At 40.2% G+C, this 18,379-nt stretch overlaps 1 protein-coding gene and 1 pseudogene across 6 annotated transcripts in view; both read left to right on the forward strand.

Moving 5' to 3' along the window:
• Window positions 1-1,561: 1,561 nt before the first annotated feature.
• On the forward strand, window positions 1,562-2,285 carry LOC100295225 (large ribosomal subunit protein eL22-like; annotated as a pseudogene).
• Window positions 2,286-5,140: 2,855 nt separating this feature from the next.
• Window positions 5,141-18,379, forward strand: part of CBFB (core-binding factor subunit beta) — a 48,583-nt gene continuing 35,344 nt past the window's right edge. For 3 of the 6 annotated variants that reach the window (XR_009491169.1, XR_009491170.1, XM_005218718.5), the window contains exons 1-3: window positions 5,141-5,470; window positions 5,699-5,785; window positions 10,661-10,777. Coding sequence is in view for 4 of the 6 variants with exons in the window: in XM_005218718.5 (XP_005218775.1) it covers window positions 5,393-5,470; window positions 5,699-5,785; window positions 10,661-10,777 (282 nt within the window). In the remaining 2 variants the exon portion in view is untranslated. The remainder of the gene's footprint in view (window positions 5,471-5,698; window positions 5,786-10,660; window positions 10,778-18,379) is intronic. The other 3 variants (XM_059876893.1, XM_059876892.1, NM_001191435.1) reach the window with 2 other exon arrangements.

Here is an 18,379-nt window from a genome sequence, read left to right on the forward strand (position 1 = left end):
GGAAGCTGCCTCATTTAGGTGGATGATACCCCATCCTGGACTTCAGCCCATCTCCATCCAAAGACTAGAAGCTGAGTAGAGCTAGGCTTTGATGGCTCTGTGCCAACCACTAATTCCCCTTCTCTCCCACCCCCCTCGACGTTCATTTGTGGCTTCCAGATCCTGTTTCAGCTTTAAGATGGTACACTATTTCCTCAGTAATTGAATGGATGCTGTTTCTTTAGAAAAAAGTGCACAGAGTTTCAGGGACCTGGGAGGACCTCACCCCCACTTTGAGGAGAGACAGATGTGGGTGGCTGCTGACACTGGATCTGGATAAAGCCATCCTTTCTGCTGGACCTGGGAGGCAGGATGTCTAGGCCCTGACCAACCAAGCCAAGGAGGGACAAACAGTTGGGCTCAGGGGACAGGAATGTTCAACCATCAAGGGCAAAAGCCACATCCTGCCACAAGGCCCATAGTAAGACCCCTCCACCCAACCTGTTGGGGCCCCTTTGGGAGCATGGTAGGGTGCTTCAGGGGAGTGACTCCAGCTCTCTACAAGCTTGCACGCAGTTTGGTGAAGGAGACAAGCTGGGCATCCTTACCAGTAGAAGCCTTGGAATGGAATGGTTAAGAGCCCCAGCCCCTCTGAACCTCGGTTTCCTCATCTGTAGAATAGGGTCAATAACAACAAACTTGCAGGGTTATCATGAGGAGTGAACAAAGGATATACCCCCAGTGCTTAGCCATTTCATTAACTCTAATGGGTCAGGGTCTTGTCTGGGTCCTATGGCCACCTATTTACCTTTTCAGGGTCTCCTTTTCCTCATCTCAGATAGGGACAAGGAGGCCTGTCTTAGGAGGTGGTTGTGTGAATTAACTGAGATAAGGGGTATAAAAAGCACCCCGCTCAGAGGTTCACAGTTGAACCAGACAATTAACAGTTCCCTCCACACCCTGCTCAGCAGTATCGTCCATTTACTGCCCACCCTTTCAAGATCAGTGGAAGCAGCTGCCCACTCGGGAAAGTAGGAGAGAGAAGGCCCTGGACTGATTGAATCCTTAAGAACGAAAAGCTCCAAGCAGTAGGACTTCAGAGAATTCAACCAGGTTTATGGGGTTGGGAGGGTGTTTCTCGGCAATGAACAGTCACCCTCAGGCTTCAATCTGTGGGCCCTACTAGAGCTGGCTGGTAGCAAACTCCTTCATGAGGTGGTGCCTGAACCAATCCATACCCATCAGACAGAAGCACAGAGCTAAATATATGTGATGTGTGTGAAATTTTCTTTTATTAATTTCCTTTAATCCAGTTTGTAAAATAATTGAAAAAAATTAACCATTAAAAAAAAAAAAGGCATACAGAGTTCAGCCGAGGAGATGGCCTCCTTTGGCCTGCGGCTCATTTCCCGGTTGTCCTGGCTGTTTGGATGCCAGACAATGCCGAATGTGGGTTACCCTGTGGCCTGGAGTTGCCAAAGGCTGTCTGTGGTGCTGCTGTTCTGGGTCCACCTGGCAGACTCTCCCATCCCTTTCCCTCCAGACGGCATTCCCCACCTCTGTGAGGCTGACACTTAGAGTACTCTGTCCTGCTCTGTACTCCCACTGCTTCCAGTCCAGCTCCCTCGAGCTTAGAAGGGATATGTCTTGACCATCACCTTTGTCAAAAAATTCATGGTGGCTTTCTGCCTCAGCTGCTGCCATGGCTCCTGTGAAAAAGCTTGTGGCAAAGGGCAAAAAAAAGAAGCTGGTTCTGAAGTTTTACCTTTGACTATACCTACCCTGTAAAAGGTAGCATCATAGATGCTGCCAATTTTGAGCAGTTTCTTTAGGAGAGAATCAAAGTGAATGGAAAAGCTGAGAATCTTGGTGGAGGGGTTGTTACAGTCAAAAGAAGCAAGAGCAGGACTACTGTAATGTCTGAGGTGCCTTTCTCCAAAAGGTATTTGAAATATCTCACCAAAAATATTTGCAGAAGAATAATCTACATGATAGGTTTCCCAGGTGGCGCTAGTGGTAAAGAACCTACCTGCCAATGCAGGAGACATACATACAAGACTTGGGTTTGATCCCTGGGTCAGGAAGATCCCCTGGAGGAGGGCATGGCAACCGACTCCAGTTTTCTTGCCTGGGAAATTCCATGGACAGAGGAGCCTGGCGGACTACAGTCCAAGTAACATGACTTTGTGACTAAACAACAGCAACTACATGATTGGTTATCTGTAGTTGTTAACAGCAAAGAAAGTTAGAAATTGCGTTACTTCCAGATTAGTCAAGTTCAAGAAGAGGAGGAACTTGAAGGTTAAACTCAATTATCTGGAATATTTTGTATGAGTTCTTATATATATATGTAATATATATATATAATATTATATAATTTTTTAAAAAAACCTTTTTTTGTTTACTTTTCTTCACCGCCTCTCAGTTGCGGCATGTGGGATCTACTTCCCAGACCAGGGATCAAACTGCCCCCCTGCACTGGGAGCGCGAGTCCTAGCGATTGGACCATCAGGAAAGCCCCTCTGTATGAGTCCTCGAATAAAACTTGGGAACAGAATCAACAAACAGTTCATGTCTGGTCTGAGCATCTAGGCCACTCTAGTGAGATTTCAACTTTTATTTATTCCACATCTCCCAGGGAAAAAACAATTTATTGCTGGAGTCCAGACACCAAGGTCACCTGCAGCTCTGTGAGCCCTACCTGGACCCACTGTGGAGTAAGAGTGCTTCCTTGTGAAGCATCTATCAGAGACAGAAATGAAGGGTTTTACACAAGTATCTACCTAAACAGAATATGGCGACATTGCATGGTATCACATGGGATATCCTTTTTTCCTACTATGGAAGCCAACAGCAGAAATTCTGCTTCCTTGACCACAGTCCTTGTTGACTGACAGCAAACTCATCATCTTCCTCTTGTTCAAACAATGATTGTATTGTCTTGGTGCCCAAAGATCTTCTTAGCTGAACTGGGAAGATGTAAGGGAGAAGCAGCAGATGGATGAAAACTTCTGTTCCTTGTGAGTGGCTTGGTTCTGCCTTGGTAACTGGGGTAGAGGCTGCCTCACTTACCTCTTAACATAAAGTGCAGATACTTTAAGGCTGGTTTTGTCTGCACTTTGTGCTGATGTGAAGTTTCCCCCTTCAGTTTCACTGGAACATTTAAACAGTGAAATAAATGGCACCTTTTGCCAGATGTAGCTGATACAAACTGCTCAGTGGGCCCACCATGTACTCTTACTCCCTCCTTTCGGGGAAAACTGTTCTTCCCTTCTTTCAACCATTGGCTTTTCTCTGAAGTTGCCAATCGCAGGCCCCCAGTCTGCAATGGGACAGCATGTGACATAAGCTGGCCGATGTCATCACACTTGCTTGGATATGGTGATTTGGCAGAGGGGAGAGTGTGGGACCCAGATTAGGCCAATCCGGGAGATGGAAATTTTGGAGACAGAGAAGTGGATGTTTCCATCCTTTGTCAGGAAATGAATGCCATTGATGAGAGGCTGAGAGAATTAGCAGTGAGAAGAAACAGAGAAAGGAAAAAGTCCCTCTCTGTGATTCGTTTACTTAAAACTGACACCTTTTTAGCTTTAAGGTTTTTTTTTTTTAATTGGTTTTCTGTCATTTGCAACTGAAAAGCACCCAAGGGAAAGATTCTGAGATACCTGGAGACCCAACAAAAGTGGTTGGTGACATCCATATCTATGTATACCCTTTCTGTTTGTGTACATACTTACATTCACACAGGCTTGGTGTAGGCCAGGGAGCATGCCCTTGGAAGAAGTTGATTCTATGTTTGCTACTCAGAAAGTGTGTGTTTGTTAAAACCACTGGCCTGCAGGTTTGATTTTGCTGAAAACTCTCCCTCTGACCTTGGGCAATCCATCACTACTGGACCTTAGAGTGAAAAACCAATCCAGTTTGCCAGGAACTGAGTGGTTTCCTGGGACATGGGACTTCCATTGCTAAAACCAGGATAGTCCATCATCCTAGCTCAGTTCTGTATCTGTAAAAATGAGATTGGATTAGACTAGAAAGGGCTGGGAAAGTCTGCCAAATCCTGCATTCAGGCAGACATTGCCAATTGCCCTTGGCACTAACTCCTGTAAGTTTAAGTGCATTCTTACAATCCTTTGCTGTAAGACCAGCTACTGTCAAAACTGGCACCTATTTGCCATACTCGGACTGAGTTTCTGACAAGCTGAGATTTTAACGGTCAGAATTCATTGAGGACCAACTTTAAGTAAAGCTCTGCTGTAAATCCCATGTCAGGCTGTCTCCAGCCTGAGCTAAATGACTTCCCTAGAACTTGTGGATCTGGTTTTTTAGGATTGGATTGTACATTTGTGTAAATATATGAACCGGTATTGGGTTATTAATTCAGCTTGTTCTTTGTAAACCTAAATTTATTGAGTGTTCATCATGTGCTAAAACTACATAAAAGCTCTCATGCCAGCTAATACTGCGAGGTTGTGAGTGCCTGCATTTTTGGAAAAAAGCAAACTGAGGCTTTGTGGTCCAGTGCCTATCTAAGGGCCCCAGCCAGCAGGCAGGGGAGTGAGTGAGGTCCCATTTGAGGCCCTTCTGATTCCAACAACTCAGACCTTTCCACCATGATGCGGGTTCAGTTGGATCTTTTTAGTCTCTTTCCACCGTTAGTCTTTGATGTGCACAGCCTGCACCCCTCCTGGTCGGTTTTCGGAATCTCCAAGAACTTAAGTTTCCAAAGGAGACTTTGGAGTCTCCTTCAAAGTCTCCAAGGACTTAAGTTTCCTGGCGTTCAGGTGACAATTTGGGGTTACTCCGCGCTTCTGGGGAGCCCAAAAGTTCCAGGTAGTGTAGAGGAAGGACTCGCGCGGGCCGCTCCCTATCTCCAAGAACGGGGCAGATCCCCCACTGAACGAAGTGGCCGGCCAGGAGAAAAGGGGCCGCGCGGCGCCGCGGGAGGAGCCGGGTTTCGCTGCAGTCCAGCGGCACCGCAAGCGGACTTGCGGCGCATGCGCGGCGCGGGTCGCAGAGTTGTGAATGGTGCGTTTTGTTTGCCGGAGTTTGGGGCGGGCGGGCGCGCGAGGAGGAGGGGTGGGGCCGACGGGGGCGGGGCGGGGCCGGGCGGGCGGGCTAGCGAGGTGGGCGGCGAGAGGAAGTGGCGGCGGCGGCGGCCGGGGGCGGCGAATGTTGGATCAGCGCGGGCGGTAGGCAACGGCTTAGGCGGCGGCGGCGTGGGCTGGGCTCGAGCGGGCGGCGGCACCTTAGACTCCCGGGCGCGGGAGCCCACGCGGGCGGGCGCCTGAAACAAAGGGAAGCGAGAGTCAGGGCGCCGCGGGTGGGCGGTCAGTCGGTCAGCGCGGAGCCGGCCAGCGGGTGCCCGCGGAAGCCTGGAGCCCGGCGGCCGGCGCGGCCTCAGGGCGGGAAGATGCCGCGCGTCGTGCCCGACCAGAGAAGCAAGTTCGAGAACGAGGAGTTCTTCAGGAAGCTGAGCCGCGAATGTGAGGTGAGGCAGGCGGGCGGCGGGGAGGCCGCGGCGCGCCCCGAGCGGGCCCGGGAGGAGAAAAGTTTGGGCGGTGCGGCCCCGGGGATCCCCGCGCCGGCGCGCCCGCTGAGGGGCAATCTCGCCCGGGCAGCCGTCTGCCCGCTGACTCTGCTTGCCCTTATCGGGGCGGCGCGGGGCGGACGGCGTCGCGGATTTGGCTCCTGATTTCGGGCCGTCTCTGCCTTGCAGATTAAGTACACGGGCTTCAGGGACCGGCCCCACGAGGAGCGCCAGGCGCGCTTCCAGAACGCCTGCCGCGACGGCCGCTCGGAAATCGTAAGTCGGCGGGACCGGGGCGCGCGCGGGTCACTTGTTGCACGGGGGCCGCCGCGGCCCAGGCCGGTTCCGGACGGCGCCGCGAACGCCGCGGCTCCCGGAACTGAGCGGGCGCCGTCTCACTTCCTACTCGGGATTCAAAATGCGAAACCAGACACTGGCGGGCCGCGTCCTCGCGGGGAGACGCTTCCCGGTGGCCGTCGGCGGGTGGATTATGTTTCCCACACGACTCGGCGGACACTTTGCCGCGAGTGGATCTCAAACCCGAGCCCAACTAAACCAGGAAAGGTCACTGTTATAGGCTGTGACCCTGATTACAGAAAGAGTCGGAATATTAATAGGGGATATTAGTAGGAAGAAAACACCCGTAGGGAAAAAGAAGTGGGTTTCGTTCAAAATCGTTTCTTGGGCGATAGTTTGGTTCTTAACGCTAGATTTTGCGTAAATCTATGTGTGAAGCTATCTCTTTTTCAGTAGAGCTGAGAATAAATCAGAGGGTAAATCCGGTTATCTGTTGTCCTAAGAGAGAAAAAAAGAAGCCCCCTAAAACGTGCCATCTTTTCTTCGCATGTTAAGCTTCAGGAGAATCGGAAGGAAACCTTTTTTTCCCTCCAAACCTAAAAAAACATATCCCGCTTAGGCCTGCAGTTTTTAAAGAATCGCATGGATTTGCAAAACCCATAGTCGATCTGAGGCCCTGTTTTAGATGCTGGATTTGGTGCTTTACCTCCACCAAACGTTATGTTGAAAAAAAATTCAAGTATCCTAGTTCCCCTCATCTCCTTTTGGTTTGTTTGTCCTATTGGAGGTGCTAATGAGGAGAGAATGATGGAGCCAAAAAGTGCATCGGAAAAAACTAAAGAGTAGAGGCTGATTGTTAATTTTTTAAGAAGTTGAGGCACTGTATAATGGAATCTGATTATCTGCTCCATGACTTGGGCCAGTGCATCTTCACACACTTGAAGCTACAGGCGCAGTTTGAATTTAGGCTAACAATAGCAAGACTTGTTGGACCATTTGCTTCTCCCATTCCCGGTACAGGAGAGAATATTTTTATTGAGACATAATTCACATATCATAAAATTCTCCCTTGTCATCACTGAAATAAAGTTTATTTTTTAAAAATATTTTGATGTTTAAGACAAAGGCTTTTTAAATTGTATTACAGATAATGAGAAGATAGGGCCAACTTAACTAGGAACTCTAGAATATTTGGTCGTTATTGCACATTATAAAAGAAAATGTCTAGCTTTTAGCCCACTTCCTTGAGTAGTTGTAATTGTTAATATGATTCAGATATATAGGACAAATAGTTTTTAGTTTTGGCACTAAGTGGTAGAAGAATCTTTCCTTACTTAGTTGGTTCAGTGATTATATCATCCTTTGTCTGGATTTCCTTTTGGAAAAGGTGGATGGTATACCCAACCAATGGATTTCTTGGAAGTAATTGATGTAAGTATAAAAGATGAGCTATAAAATGCTATTGTAATTTTTTAGAGCTGAGGTTTTTGGGGAAACCTAGGGAAATATAGTTAATAGGGTATTTTCTGTCATATCAAATTTTATTGCATGTGATTATGAATTGGAAGTATAAAGTGTATTTGAATATATATGAATTCATAGTATATTTGAATTACTGTATCATATATAACATGAATTTACTGTTACAGCAGTATTATAGGTTGCTTGTATTTGTTATAAATTCCTCTTCAGGGATAAATCAGACATTCTAATTCTAGGCCTTCTCTTCTTCCAAAAATCTGGTCCTACAAATTTTAATAAATTCTTAATTTCTGACAAGTATTTAAGTTAAAGAAGATAGGTAGTTTGAATTTCATCTAAGAATTGTAATTAAGACAGCACAGTTTAATGTGTTGAATAATATAACTTTGTATTTGGAAGGAATTTCACTTTTTCCTCTCCAGTTTTCTCCCTTTAATTCAATGTTAGCCATACTTAAATTAACAGAGTTTTAGCTTCTAGGGGATAGAGACCACATTAATTTCATATATGCCCCCTTTGTATGGGTTTTGCACAGTATCTTTTGTATCATAAGCGCTTGATTATTTGAATTTAAAGGTTACTTCATTTAATGCCCCAAATTTATCTTACAACTCGTAAACAGGCTGTGGCTGTTACTTATTTGGTGGTGGAAAATAGGTGGGGAAAGGCATTTTTTTTGCTTTTATTTTAATAGCAGCCATGTATGATAAAAGTATATAGTTCTCTAAACTATGTCCAACCCTGCTCCCCTTTTATTTATTTTTTATTATGAACACCTCCTTATCAGTGAGGTTAATGAAGAATTTATTTTGTATTTAGATGTAAAAAAAATAACATAAGGCTGTGATGCTCATCTCTTCTTAGCTATAAAACTTAACAAGACTCTATATCATAGCATGAGATAAGCGTGATTATAGGTGAGGGGTAGAATCTATTTGGTAAAATCAGATTTATTCCTTATATAAGCTCTTGTATTATAGTAAGAGCATTAAGAGATATCTTCAACACTAATGATTAATAAAAAATACTTATGAGAGGTATGGTGACTACTGTGAAAGTGGTAAAATCTTTTTAATCTTGAAGATGGAAGAATAAAATGTATGTTGGATTGGCTATTTTACAATTTAATGAAACCTCATAAAATATAGTCAGGACATTCTGAGAATTCTCCATACAACCACTTTTACCATTGTGGATTTTTATGTTTTCAAATAAAATTTTCCCAACTCCTATGTATTGTAGATGTTCCATTAAAAAAAAAGAGTTCTGTGGTCAAATTTGAGAAATGGTATTCTAGAGTGTGATCTGTTTTTACCACTTCTCTGGTCTCAGAGAGGTATGTTGATGAGATAATGGACATGAAGTGATGAAGCAGGAAATCTGTTCTGAGGTTGGCCTTCAGGCGGGAGGTGTGGTGAGGTAATAAGAGTTGCAGAATGTCTTTACTTAGCCCAGAGCTGATTTGGGATACACTGTGACAGAAGGGTTTGTTACTAGGTGACTGCTGAAGAAACATGGCTGCCCGATTTGGGCAGGGTATTCATTTATGGACAGGATCTCTTATCTGTTACCACTCTGCTCTGAGAATTTCATTGTCTGAGACCGAAAGAGTTGGCTGTCTTCTTCAGCTAAGAATTACTTCTCATTGTATTTAACAAATACATGTAGCATTTACTGGGTGGTGTTCTAAACACTTTACAAGTTCTGGAAACTGAGGTTCAGAGTGAAGTAATTTGCCTCAGGTCATCCTAGGCAGTTTGCCTCCTAGAGTCTGCTTTTCATTTCAGTGGTTGGTTTTTTTAAACTTACGCTAATAGTTGGCAAAGTTCTTAAGGTTAATATCGTAATATCAATGTTCAGTCTCTATTCGTTTAAGTATTTACCACAAGAAAAGATATCCCAGTGATTAGGGAAATGCCATTAAAGGTATCTATAGAGATTTAGCAGTTAGATTGACCACTGCACCTTCTAGTATCAATTATAGAAATAGGAAGTGCTGTAATTTTTATCTGTAAAGAATCTAAGTCCCTATCTTTGGGGGAACTAGTGGATAGCTGAATCAGCTAATGCTTTCAACAAATTGCCCAAGAATGTGAACCCCAGCTTTCAGATGAAGACTCTATACTTGGAAACAAATCATGCTTTAGAATTTTAATTAGTAACCTAAAACAAAAAGTTTTCTGATTTCAACAAAGAGTTTACATTTAGATGATAAAAAGCAGAATTTTTTTAGTGCTTTTTATGTATTTCTTTTAGAATTTCCCTGGGAAAGAGGGACAGTGCTACTTCCATTTTTAACTCAGGGAAAGTATAGAGTTAAATTGCTCTGGGGCTACACAGAATGACACTTGATTGAAATGGTTTTAGATTGTTCTGTCTGTTGAGCTGTGCCATCCAAATCTTTTATAAATATTAGATGAATACGCTTTTGTTATTGTCAGATCCAGTTTTCCTAAAGTCAGATTTTCGAAAACACATTTTAAAAAATTCATCCAAGGTTTTAGAGAGATGAGTACTGTCATATCACATGCTAATGTATGGTTTATCAGAGGAGAGATAGTCCCAAGTGCATTTTTTTTCAGTAGTGAGCTATTAATTAATTAACATTTATTTATAGTCAGTGTGCAAGTGATTGGAATTTGGGAAACTCTGGATAAAATAGACACCTATGGGGATGAAAAAGTGTGTGTTTTTTAAGCTGAGCCTTTGCTGAAACTGAAATTTTTGTCTCTGAGAGTGAGTTCTACTGAAAACCATAATGGAGGATGTTGTCTTCATCTTATAAATTTTGGTTATTAAAAATTACTGGAAATGATATTTGGTTAGTTTATTCATGATAATGAGATCCTCCCAATGTGATATATCGTGGAGATATTTTCACTTCCAGTCATCTCCGAGTGCATTTTTAGCATGGTTTTTGAAGCATAGTGTTTCTTTGAGCACGGAAAATCAAGAAAAATTCAAGTGTCTCATTTATACAACTTTAAATTGTGGTATGCTTTAAAATTCAAAATATTCAGCTCTTCAGTGATTTTTACGTTTAAAAATACAAGTTCTTAAATGTAGTGATGGGGACTTCTGGTTAGACATTAGCAGTGCGTTGTACTAACGTCAGCAAAAAACGACCTGAAAGAAAGTATTGATTCCATGTCTGATTTTATATTTAAGCAGCCAATGGCAAATGTCCTCAAAATGGAATCAGATGTTTGTAACTTAATACTTAAGAAAAATGATGAGTGCATGTTTTTTTACTTTTAAGTAATCTTGGTGCTGCCTGGCTTAAGACAGAAACTGATGTAAAAATAAATGACTGCCTGCATAATTTATGTAATGTCCTGCTCCTGATCCTGTTTGTATTGATTTTTCTAAAAGGCTTTTGTGGCCACAGGAACCAATCTGTCTCTCCAGTTTTTTCCGGCCAGCTGGCAGGGAGAACAGCGACAAACACCTAGCCGAGAGTATGTCGACTTCGAAAGAGAAGCAGGCAAGGTAGGAAACATTTCTTTGCAAGTTGAAATACTGTGGATTGTTTTACTATTAGAGATTACCTGATGATTGATATTTTAAGAAAGAGATCACAGGTCTGATTATAGACGTGTGATCAGATTTGCTTTCATTCCATATTAAAAAGATATAATACAATTTTTAAAAATCAAGTGTTTTATATAATTTCATTGCTAATATCGTGCTTATGTTGTTTGCCACAGAAAGTTCTCACCCTTAAAAAGAGTAGTGTGCTTTCTTATATGTAACATTTGAAACCTAATTCCTTCAAAAGTGTGGACAAGAAATTTTTTGTTTTACTAAAATGTGTGTGACTATAGTGTTTTGTTTTTTTTTTTTAATGAAATTTAGAGAAAAATGGGAAAAGACTTAGGCTTAAAATTTAATAGTATTTAGAAATGATTCATGGATAGGTTTCCACTTCTTAATGTAGCGAATTTAATTTTGAGAAAATATGAAAACGTTAACCCGGAAATATTTTTTTGTTTTGAGGAAAAGCTTCTGGGAAACAAATATCTTAAAATTTTTATGTAGGAAGTTTTAGATCAAAGATGTGAAAAATGTAGGTAGAGATGTTTAAGTTGAGAGCCCTATTAAAATCTAAGTTAAATGAATTATGTGCTTTTGATGAAATGTTAATGAATAGTGTCTTGGATTGGTTCATCTTTTAATGTAGAAATTGACTTCTTGAAATAAAATATTTAAAGAAAAAAAGTTTTTTACCTCATTTTGTACTCAGTCTTTCTCCTGTTTCCTTTGCAGCATGTTTCTATACTTGTTTTTATTCACTTGCTAAAATTCTTTTCTAAGTGTCATTCTGAATAGTATAACCTATCACTGTATTTGCGAAACATGAGGAACATCTAAATATTCCTTTGAGGAACTTAAAAGATTTTTGTATTGGGCTGTATTATGAAAAGGATTTTCATATCTTGTATATATACAATGAAGAGTTGTGGGTTTTTTTCCTTTAATTTTGTGAAACAAAGTTTGATCTTTTGTGAGTTACAAACCAACTAATCTTTTGACAGGGAGAGGGAAAATAGCTTACAGAATTTTAAAATGAGTAATAAGTTAGAAGTTTGCTTTTTTATGTATTAGACTTGTTTGCTTGGAAGATTAAAAGCACATGTTCCAGGTTTTACTACTTGGTAATTAATATATAAAGGAGAAATTGGAAGGTAATGACAGTGTACGATTATTGCTTTTTTGTCTGTTTGGTGTGTGAATGTGTGACTGTTGTTTTCCTTGTTCCAAACACTTCCTTAAAGTTTAACTTGTTAGCTCAGATACTAAAAACATAAATCAAAAAATTGCTTTCCTCTCAACTTTTATGCTAAACTCTTTTGGGATTTCATGACTGACATCTCAATGTTACTAAAATCTTCTAGTATTTAATAACTAGTGAATGGGTGTTAATTCTACTAGAATATGTTTGCTTGAATTAATGATATCTGTTTAGTAGATTGAAGACCATGTTTTCCTTGGACTTAAGCTGTTGAGATGTTTTTAGTTATATGATCAACAAGAACAAAAACCTTATATAGCTTGTTCTAGAATTTAGAGAATGTGTTTTCACATATATCAAGAAAAATGATAGAACTGATGCAAGAAATACGGAAACTTATATTTTATTAATATTTGTTTTATGATTTTCTTCTGTAAAGTGCCAGAGTAAATATTTTCAGTTTTGCAGGCATACGATCTCTGTTGCAGCTTCTCAGGTTCGCTGTTTCGGTGTGAAAGGAGCCATAGACAATGTGTAAACAAATGAACGTGGCTGTGTTCCAAGGATGGTAATACTGGCAGAAATCTGTATCTTTCCCTCAGATTTAAATTGGTAAATGTTTGTGTATAGATGATACATTTCTCAAATATGATTTTACCAATACTTTCTACACCAGTAGAATCTAGGAAAAAGAAAGCATTTTAATGAAAAAAAAAACCAACAACATTAAGGGGGAAAAAACAAAACCCTGCTAGTATTTCGCTGTTTACCACTGGGATAAGTATAGCAATGAATTTAGAGGAAAGATACTAACCCATGTTTTCTCATCCATAGAGCTCAGGCTGTGGGGTCTCTTATTTCTCTTCTGATAACCATTAACGTTTGTTTCTGTCCCCATAGGACTAGAAGCAAAACTAATTGAAGCAGTTTCCCTAAATGTTAATTATTTGCCTCTGCTCCTTATACTAAATCCAAAATCAGTGTTTCTTCTTCCACATACTTTCAACCTAGTTAGGTCCTAAAGCAGCTTAGTTCTCTTCCCATTCAAACCCAACTTTGAGAAATTGAGCCTTTAGAGTTACATACAAATTGAAGTTAAGTCCTGGCTTCATATACTACTTCATTTATTCTGTAACTTTGGACAAGTTATTTAATCTTTATGGTCCTCAATAAAAGGAGGTTAATGCATGTGTCCCACGGTGGCCCTAGTGATTAAATAAAATAGTGTATATAAAGTGCTTAGCTCAGTAACTGGCAGAGTTATTCAAAAATTCATTCATTCAGAAGGTCTTTGTTTAACACCTATTATGTAATTTAGTGAGCACTGTTCTAGGAGCTTGATATATGAATAAACAAAACAAAGATCCTGCCCTACTGGTTGTTGTATGGAAGGAATGGAAGAACAGGCAGTATGCATAGTATATAAGTTATATAGTGTGTTACAAAGTGATAAATGCTCTGGGGAGATAAAAGGAAAATTAGAATAAAATAAGGTTCATCAATGAACGGGAATGTCTGCAATTTTAAACAGGATAGACTGGGTAAAGAAGGTCATATTTGAACAGAGACCTGAAGGAAGATAGGGAATGATGAGCAATGCAGATATTTGAGGGAAAGGTGATCCAAACAGGGGACACAGCCTTGTAAAGGCCCTGGAGTGGGAGCTTGCACAGTGTGTTTGTTAAACAATAAGTAGGCCAGTGCGGCTGGAGTACACTGATCAAAGAGGAGAGTAGTAGAAGAGATTAAGGAGATAGCAAGAAGCCAGTTTATATGACTGTGGGAGGCCATGGGAACAACAATGGACTTTTATTCTGAGTGGAATGGAGAGTAGTTTCTGCTTTTTGAGCAGATGAATTATATGATCTGCCTTTAGTTTTGAAAAGATCACTCTAGCTGCTGGGTTAACAGCAGTTTTAGCAAGCAAGAGTGAAGCAGGGGGACCTGTTGGGCTGTTGCAGTAATCTTGGTGAGAGACCAGGGTGGTAGCAGTGGACACGGTGAGGAGTCGGTCCAGGAATATTTGAGATAGAGCCAACAGGATTTGCTTATAGATTGGAAGTGAGGTGTGAGAGTCAATGACGCCAACTGTTTTTGGTTAGAGCAACTGGGAGTATGGGATTGCAGTCATCTGAGATGAGAAAAGCTGTGGGTGGAGCAATTTTGAGCAGTTAAGGGCACGTGAGTTTGTGGTGGTAGCTTGTTGCAGCTTCTGTTTTCAACACTCACCCTTAACTTCTTAAATGATGGCACAGCTTTTTCCTAAGTGACCCTTTGTCTGCTTATCTCAAGATTTCAGTGTCTTTTTTTAAAAAATCAGCTTTATTAAAGTATAGTTTACTTACCAAATAATGCACCCATTTTAAGTGTATAATTTGAGTTTTAACAAATGTACACACCCATGTAAACACCACCCACAGTCCAGATAATATTTCATCCCTTTGTGCCCTTTCACAGGAATCTGAGAGTAGCTTAGCCGATTGGTTCTGGCTCAGGGTCTCCCATGAGGTTGCAGTCCAGCTGTTGGGGCTCTTCAGTCTCTGAAGCCTTAATTGGAGCTAAAGGATCCCCTTGCAAACTCACTCACATGACTTCTGCTTGGTGGCTTCAATTCCTAGTCATATATTCCTTTCCATAGAGAGAAAAAGAATGAGGTCATCCTGCTTTTTATGACTTATTCTCTGATCACTTTTTTCTTCTTGTTCATTAGAAGCGAGTCACTATGTCTAGCCCACACTCAGCAGGGAGGGGGTGGTTTATTCACATATATGGGAGGAGGCTGGGATCATTGGGGCCATCTTAGAGGCTGGCTCCCAGTGTTCACTTAAATCTGATGAATTCAGGAAAAAAATTAGAATGCTAATAGGAAACAGAAGTTCCATATTCTCTTAGATTTGAAATATGGCTTTATAATCTAAGAAAATGGGCTTCACAAAAATTAGTCTTTTTATTCATTCTTTCTGCCTTTGTGTTTGTTGGAATATTTTCAAACCTAGAGTCTTCAGTAAGAAAGGTCTGTTAGTGGATAACTGACCATCAAGTCAGAGCACACACTTTTATAGTCTGCCTTTCAATTATATTTAAAAATTTCACACCCAGGTACCTAGTGAGCTATTGACAGATAAAGCTGACTCTTAATTAAGGGTCTTTCTTAGAAAAGGTTTAAAATAATGCAGTATAATGGAGAGAGCTCTAGATATGAGTCAGAAGACAAACACAATTGTTTTCCTTAGCTGTAAATGGGAATCAGAATGTCTTCCCTGTTCATAAACCTCATGTGAGGATTAAATGAAGTACCAGAATATGTGAAAATGCCTTCTTAATTGTCAAGCCCTATCCAAAGCTAGACTATTTGATAGGTTTGTAGAGTGAGATCGTAGATAATCAAGGATTTTCAGTGCTATAGGGGCCTTAGCAGTATAGTGTTAGGAGACTACATCTTTCCCCAGTGGTCCTTCCTGGTACTTTATAAACCTAGACTGCCAAAATGTTCATAATTCTCTCTTAGTTTAAACTGCTTTCCTCTCATTTAGCTGTCAGAAGACAAGGAATGCAACAGATCAGAATTTAAATCATTCTTGTGTGAAATTTTTGTTGGATCAAGCAACACCCTGTTCCTTTGATCTTTCCTCTTGGAACTTATTTCCAATTAATTTTTATTTCAAACAAATGCAAATGGTTATGGTTGACCATAGTTATTAGTCTTGAGTGGTCAGATTAATGGTTTTTGTATGCATTTTGTGTTTTTTTTAAAGCCTCCTTAGATTTTAAAATTAATGATTATGCTTACTGCATAATCTTAGTTTGTGAGCATGAAGTTAGAGGGTGTGAAAATCTTATAAACTGAAGAAGTTAACTTTATAGTGCTATTGTTTGTTTTCCATTTTTTTCTATGGAAATTGAATATACTATCTAGTTTTATCTAGATATACTAGACATGTCCCAGAAAAAGAGGTTAAACTTTCTATGGTTTTTGCATTGCTATTTATTACTTACAATTTTAATTGATAGATAACAATAGCAGACATTGGGAGTAGTTATTAAGTGGCAGTAGAGCAGTTAACTTTTAAACTTTTTGATAAGTTATGTGTTTTACTTAGTTTTCTTTTCTGAACATTCATACTTAAAAATCTTTTTATCACTCGTTTTCATCAGCATAAAATAATAAAGCAAAGTTTAATACCCTTTGATTTAATGAATGAAAACAAAAACTCTAACTTTAAATGTCTTCAGAGTTCTGTAACTCCTGCTTCTGGAGCGGTTTGCTTACTTGCTTGCAGAATCTTTGTCCCAAAATAAATATTGTGTCTGTTTATATACCATCCACAATTTGGCAGAGTTTAGAGCACTCTCTTTAGCTTTGAGAAATTCCTATTCAAGCGCAGAAGCAAGTTTCTTTTCCTCTTAAGACAGTGCAGTCACTCCAAATAAGAGAGATCTGTGGTAACGCTTTGGAATGTGGTTTTCCCCAAGAGAAACTGAGGCAACTTTACAACTAGCTTGTCGGATATAGACTTTTAAGTGCTTCAATTCAACTACAATATGAAGTATATTTTCTAGCACTTAGTGCTAGATTTAGTGCGCTGAAATAAGTAATCTGGGCTTTTTAAAAAAGTTTTATTTCAACAAATTTTAAATCCAGGAAGAGTTGACTAACTTCATGAGTAAATAATAATATTTAAAAATTAGAATGTCATAGTACCTTCCAGTTAGATTAATTTACATATATGATAAATGCCCCTCTGAAGTATATGAAGATAATATACTCTTTTTTTCCCCTCTTCTCTCTTTTCTTCCAGTTTTACTGAGATAGAATTGATATACAGCCCTCATCTTTTCCCCTTTTCTTGAATTGCATTGTTTGCCTGGATTTACCTTTTAGTGTGAAGTGTAGTCTTGGCCATATCTCAGTTATATTTTCCAAGTTAGAAAAGTCAGAATAGTATGTCTGAGAGAAACATCCTTAATCTTCCCCCTTTTTATTTCTACTTCCGACCCCAGTATTTTTGAATGATTAATTCAAACACTACAAGGATTAAGACATTATCAACTAAAGAAATCAGTGGGCTGCTATGTCCCAGTTTTACTGCTTCCCATTGTAATTGATTTTTTTCAGTTGTCATTATTGAGATATGATTTATATACAGTAGAATTCACCTATTTAAGATGTACAATTCAGTGACAAATGTGTGCAGTCAGTCTTGTGATTACCACCACAATAAAGATACAGACTATTTCCGTAACCTCAGAAGGTGCCCTCATGTGCTTTGCAGCCAGTCCTCCCGCCTAGCCCAGGCACCCATTGTCTGCTTTCTGTTACATAGTCTCTTATCTTTTCTTGTTACTGAGCAGTGTTCCATTGTGTGAATCTGCTGCATTTCCTTTATCCATTTAGCAGTTGATGGCCATCTGAGTTATTTTGCCTTGGTTTGGCTACTATGTTGCTTTGAATGTTTATACCCCAGTCTCTTATGTGGACATTAGTTCTCATTTCTCTTGGGTAGATAGATACATAGGACTAAAATTGCTGGCTAGTTAGTTTCATGAATATGAACTTTTTAAGAAACTGTCATTGTTAATCGCCCAGTCCTGTCTGACTCTTTGCAACCCGATGGACTGTGGCCCACCAGGCTTCTCTGTCCTTGGAATTCTCCAGGCAAGAATGCTGGAGTGGAGTGCTATTCCCTTCTCCAGGGGATCTTCCTAACCCAGGGATTGAACCCAGGTCTCCTGTATTGCAGGTAGATTCTTTACTGTCTGAGCCACCAAACTTCTCCAAAGTGGCTTTGCAATTCTGCATTCCAGCTAGCCGTCTATGAGAGTTTCAGCTACTTCATATCTTTACTAATACTTGGTACTGTCTTTTTTTATTTTAGCCCTTTTTGTGAGTTTGTAGTGGTATCATTTTGGTTTTAATTTGCATGTCCCTGTTGACTTGATGTTCAGTATGTTTTATGTGCATCTTTGCCATTTGGCAGTGTCTGTACAGATCCTTTGCCTATTTTTTGATATCAAATTATTATTGAGATGTAGGAGTTTTTTTATGTATTAAATACATTTGCTTTATCAGATATTTTTGCAATTGAAGTTTTATTATGAGTCACATTTAAAGTAGAGATAGCCTTGACTGCATATAAAACATATTAGGAAGTATAAATACAAATTTTTGTCGAAACTGCCTCTAATGTAGTAATTTTGGCCTCCTTCAATTGTGCCTCTCAACTTAAAAAATATCTTAATTTTTAAACACAAAAATTTTTTGACTAGGGTTGTGTGGCATGTAGGATCTTAGTTCCCCAACCAGGGATTGAACCCAACACTTCTGCATTGAAAGCCTGGAGTCTTAACCAGTGGACCGC

This window comes from Bos taurus, chromosome 18 (assembly GCF_002263795.3).
Source record: "Bos taurus isolate L1 Dominette 01449 registration number 42190680 breed Hereford chromosome 18, ARS-UCD2.0, whole genome shotgun sequence".
Lineage (NCBI taxonomy): Eukaryota > Metazoa > Chordata > Mammalia > Artiodactyla > Bovidae > Bos > Bos taurus.